Source organism: Anoplopoma fimbria, chromosome 23 (assembly GCF_027596085.1).
Source record: "Anoplopoma fimbria isolate UVic2021 breed Golden Eagle Sablefish chromosome 23, Afim_UVic_2022, whole genome shotgun sequence".
Classification (NCBI taxonomy): Eukaryota; Metazoa; Chordata; class Actinopteri; order Perciformes; family Anoplopomatidae; genus Anoplopoma; species Anoplopoma fimbria.
In genome coordinates this window covers 1,156,959-1,161,906 of record NC_072471.1, presented here as the reverse complement: position 1 = coordinate 1,161,906, position 4,948 = coordinate 1,156,959, and the positions used below count along the sequence as shown (strand labels likewise).

The following is a 4,948-nucleotide window of genomic DNA, read 5'->3' as shown; positions in this document are numbered from 1 at the left end:
AATGCTCTTTATCTTAAAATGATCATAAACAAGGCTAAAAATCTTCTTTAGGTCCTCTGAGAGTTAAAAGTTCTTATGACAGAACCTGAGTGGAGGATAAACAGGTGTCTGCATCTTAAAAATATACTTATTTTATCTCCAAAAAACACCTTAATCCAATTCATAAATAGCAGGTTATGTGGGAATATATATACACATCTGCTGCACCTTTTTTTGTTTGTTTTCAGCGTAAACATAATGACTAAATGTAGGGTACGAAAAATAAAATTTGGCTTTTTTTTTTGTTTTCACTACTGAACATGGACAGTTTGTTATTTTATGTACAAGAGTCTGTCGGTCCTGATAATCCTGATCATGTCAAGTAATTACTCCAAGTCCTGCTTGTCCTTGATTATCTGCAGCATGTGTCCTATTTTATTTATTTATGTATGTTTTAAAGTCCACTAGGTGCTCGTGCTCTTTAAAGGGCCTCTGTTGGTCCAGGACTCCACTCAGAGGAGGATTAAAATGTGCTTTTTATAACTCGACCCCGTGACCCTTAAAACTTTTCAGGATTGCAGATGTGTTGATCCTCCTGCTGCCTATATGTGCAGAGCCTTAAGAGCCTTTAACGGGGGTTAATGTTGTGTTTGTGGGGAGAGCTGTTACAGGTCTGTCTCCCGGGTGTCCAGGCAGAACGCGTACAGTGACCTCTTGAAGTCCGAGCTGTTGGCCTTCATGTTGGCCTTCTCCACCGACGCGCCCGCCTCGGTGGCCTCGTCCTGCTGAGACTTCACGGAGGATTTGCTCCCTTTGCGCTTCGGCTCCGGGCTGCTGCGGCCGCTGGTGGGCTCGTCCTTCAGGGAGGACTGGTCCTGGTCCGTCTCCCGGTGGTAGAAGTAGTTGAAGTTGGACACGATGACCGGCACCGGCAGCGCGATGGTGAGCACCCCGGCGATGGCGCACAGAGAGCCCACTATCTTCCCCCCGACGGTCACCGGCCTCATGTCCCCGTAGCCCACCGTGGTCATGGTCACCACGGCCCACCAGAACGCGTCCGGGATGCTGGAGAAGTGAGACTCCGGCTCATCCGCCTCTGCAAAGAACACCGCGCTGGAGAAGAGGATGACTCCGATGAAGAGGAAGAAGATGAGCAGCCCCAGCTCCCGCATGCTGGCCTTCAGGGTCTGCCCGAGGATCTGGAGCCCCTTGGAGTGTCTGGAGAGCTTGAAGATCCGGAAGACCCGCACCAGGCGGATGACCCTGAGGATGGCCAGGGACATGGCCTGCTGCCCGTTCTGGTGCTCCTGGCCCTGCTGCTCCGCCAGCTCCGTGCACACCGTGATGAAGTAAGGCATGATGGACATGATGTCGATGATGTTCATCACCGTCTTGGAGAACTCCGACTTGCTCGGACACGCGAAGAAGCGCACGAACAGCTCGAAGGTGAACCAAATTACGCAGGTGGTCTCGATGATGAAGAAGGGGTCTGTGAAGGTGAGGGAGGGCCGGGGAGCCGTGCTGTTGTCCGGCCTGCTGGTCACTGGAAGCTCTCGCTCGTCCCTGAACTCTGGCAGGGTCTCCAGGCAGAAGGTGATGATGGAGATGGTGATGACGATGACGGACACGATGGCGATGCCCCGAGCAGGCATGGAGCTCTCCGGGTACTCGAAGATGAGCCAGACCTGCTTCTGGAACTCGTTCTGGGGCAGCGGCTTCTCCTCCTCCTTGATGAAGCCCTCGTCCTCTCGGAACCTCTCCATGGCCTCCTCCCCGAGCTGGTAGAACCTGATCTCATCAGCAAACACGTCTATGGACACGTTCACAGGTCTGCGGATCTTCCCCCCTGACTGGTAGAAATACAAAATCCCATCAAAGCTCGGTCTGTTGCGGTCGAAGAAGTACTCGTTGCGCAGCGGGTCGAAGTACTTGATCCTCTTGGAGGGGTCTCCCAGCAGGGTGTCCGGGAACTGGTTGAGGGTTCCCAGCTGGGTCTCGTACCGGAGCCCTGCGATGTTGATGAGCACCCTCTCGTTGCTGTCCGTGTCCGTGTCCATGTCCAGCAGGTCCTCGTCGAACAGATGAGGACTGTGGTCCGCGCGTAAAAGCGCATCCATGGCGTTCTCGCCGCAGCTGAAAGTGTTGTTCATGTCGTTGATTCTCCAGGAGCTCTGATGAAGATGAGGGTGATGATGAGGGTGAGGGTGATGAGGACTCCCCCGGGTGTTCAGCTCTTTCCCGTAGTCCTCTCCGAGTCCAGTTTGAACGAAGCCCGACTGAGGGACATCCAGCGCGTTCCTGCAGCTCTCCTCGGCATTGTTTCCTCCACCTCCTCCTCCTCCTCCTCCTCCTCTTCCTCCTCCACTGCTCCCTTTAGCTCCACCGTTCTCAAAACTCACCAAGGCTATCTCCATTCCGCAGCCATCCACAGTCAACGTGTCATAAACCAGACAGACCTGCACGCATCCTCTCCAAAATATCCCAGAAAAAAAAAAGAAAAAAAAAAAAAAAAGAAATGTATTAAAAAGTTATTTTGAAATGAAATAAAAAATCAGGAGCTGAATGCTGGAGGATGGATGCTCCTCTTCACAGGCATGCATGTGTGCTGCTGCTGTGGATGAAGTCAATGTTGAAACCACCAGAGAGGAGGAGAGACAGAGGACCCGGATGAGAGAGAGAGAGAGAGAGAGAGAGAGAGAGAGAGAGAGAGGAGGTTCTAATGATTATTCCTGACGTCAAAAGTGCCGTTTAGCTGCCTCTGAACATGTCTGTGGAAACGAGACAAGCTCTCATCCTCTGTCTGTTTCCTTTATGAGTTTATGAATACAAAGTGCTTTTTTATTATTTTTTTTTCGAAAATATAAACAGAGACAAATTGCATGACAAATACTTAATTTGAGCTGTTTTTATCCTGTAGCTACAAACTATCAGTCCAGCTTCATACACTGAAGAAGACATCCAGTGAGCTTCATGTGTTAAAGCTGCATTCTCTCTCCTGTCCACCAGGGGGCGACTCCTCTGGTTGTATAGAAGTCTATGAGAAAATGACTCTACTTCTCTCTTGATTTATTCCCTCAGTAAACATTGTAAACATGAGTTTATGGTCTCAATCTCTAGTTTCAAGTCTTCTTCAATACAGCATGATGTTCATTTAGTAAATGATGCTCCATTTAGAGTCAAACAGACCATAAAGCAGGGGATGCTTTAGGGCGGGGCTACACACTGATTGACAGGTCCACACCAGAGACGTATACGGCGTCTCTACGTCACTCAAACGTCCAAATATGGTCACTTCCTGTTCACTGGTTGCAAAAAAACAACATGGCGACGGCCACATCATCAAACTCAAAGCTTCAAAACGTCCACAGACCTTTGGGCGACGTCATGACGCCTACGTTCACTGTTTTACATGAAAAGCTGAGAATATGAGACGTGTGTGGAGCGATAAAGACCTTACTCACATTAGAACATAAAACGTACACTATTGTCATATTTCCATCATGTTCTCCATGTGGTTGTTTTATCGATTTTTGTTTCAACTGAAGCATTTTTCTCTCAGATTATAAATGTGAATTATAACCTGAGCTCCACCGTCTGATTATTACAACAGGAGCGGAATGTATCGTTCATCATTTTGCATTTTCTTTTGCAGATTTTCTGAAAACTCTTTCAGAATGTGATTTGCTGTGTTAACTGCAGGCCGTCCTACAAAGTGTTGTTGTCTTAAATTAACAAAGTTCTTGCAGGAGTCTGGTGAGCAGCTCTGTTTCCACATTTTTATTACCTAAACTATGATTAACGTGTCCCATGCTGAGTGTCGTTCAGGACACTTTATATTATATATATTTATGTCTTATATAACCTCAGAGCCTCGGCGTCGTGTTCAAACATTCCTCAATGCACACAAATCCATTTCCTCGCAGCACAAAGAGCTGCTTCCACATGAGGACGTCCATGGACTCGTTCTCTTTCGCGTCTTTGTGTCCGAGTCCTCTTCTCCTCCGTGGACGGAGGCTCGGGCCCCGGGGCCGCACTCTGCTCTCTGCTGGGTCTCCGGATGTTTCCTCCTTTTGTTTACCTCCACACACCAACTCACGTCATTCTGTAAAGACTCACCAGCACTTTAACCCTCTGCAATCATGGTGAGTATTTTTATTTATTTTTATCAATAACTTATCACCAAAAGCAAAAAGAAACAGAAAACCAAATAACAGGTGAAGCTGTTGTTGAGAGTTCAGTTGTATTTTTGGATAAATGATAATTGGAGGTTAATCTTTTTATTTTTATTTGTTTTTAGGAAAACGTTGTCTCACATAGTAAGGTGGTAACTGGAAATTAGCTCGTAGCTAATTTTGGTACAAAGCATCTCCTCTTTTTGGGATTAATGTATTTTTGTTCATGGTCCCTGATTTAAATAAACTAATGATAAACTATTTTATATAGATTGTGGACGAGGTCCATCTTGAACGTAAACATATAGCCGTAAAATGAAAGTGTGTTAACTGTATAAGAGAGTTAAATAAAATGATTTATGTTCTGGACAAACTGGATTTAATCTCTATAATAAAAGTAAAAAATGAATGTGTTTTAAATCCAATGTATTTCTGAGCTTGTAAAGAGTTATAGGACACAAATAAAGGAATACTTCAGGTACGTTTCTTCAGTCACAACATGGTACGCCTAGCTTAGCATAAAACATGGAACCAGGGGGAAACTGTTAGCATAACTCTGCACAACACGTGTGTTTTAAACAATCAATTATACGTCATTTATATTTCCTGTGGGATTTGAGTGAACCGACCCTTTTAATTGAGAACGATCCAGAACGCGGTCGCTCTGAAACATCCCAAACTCAAACTGGCTTGCACAAAAGGACAACACACACACATGAACACACACATGAACACACACACACACACATGAACACACATACATGAACACACACACACACACACATGAACACACACAC

The 4,948-nt window shown here is 46.3% G+C and overlaps 1 protein-coding gene across 1 annotated transcript; it reads right to left on the bottom strand.

Moving 5' to 3' along the window:
• Positions 1-644: 644 nt before the first annotated feature.
• Positions 645-2,393, bottom strand: LOC129112576 (potassium voltage-gated channel subfamily A member 2). Its single transcript, XM_054624731.1, has one exon. The coding sequence runs from the start codon at positions 2,391-2,393 to the stop codon at positions 645-647; it is 1,749 nt and encodes a 582-aa protein (XP_054480706.1).
• Between the last annotated feature and the right edge of the window lie 2,555 nt (positions 2,394-4,948).

What these genes read in the sequence shown, in the direction of transcription:
- LOC129112576 (XM_054624731.1), bottom strand. Translation starts at nt 2,393, where the DNA reads ATGGAGATAGCCTTGGTGAGTTTTGAGAACGGTGGAGCTAAAGGGAGC.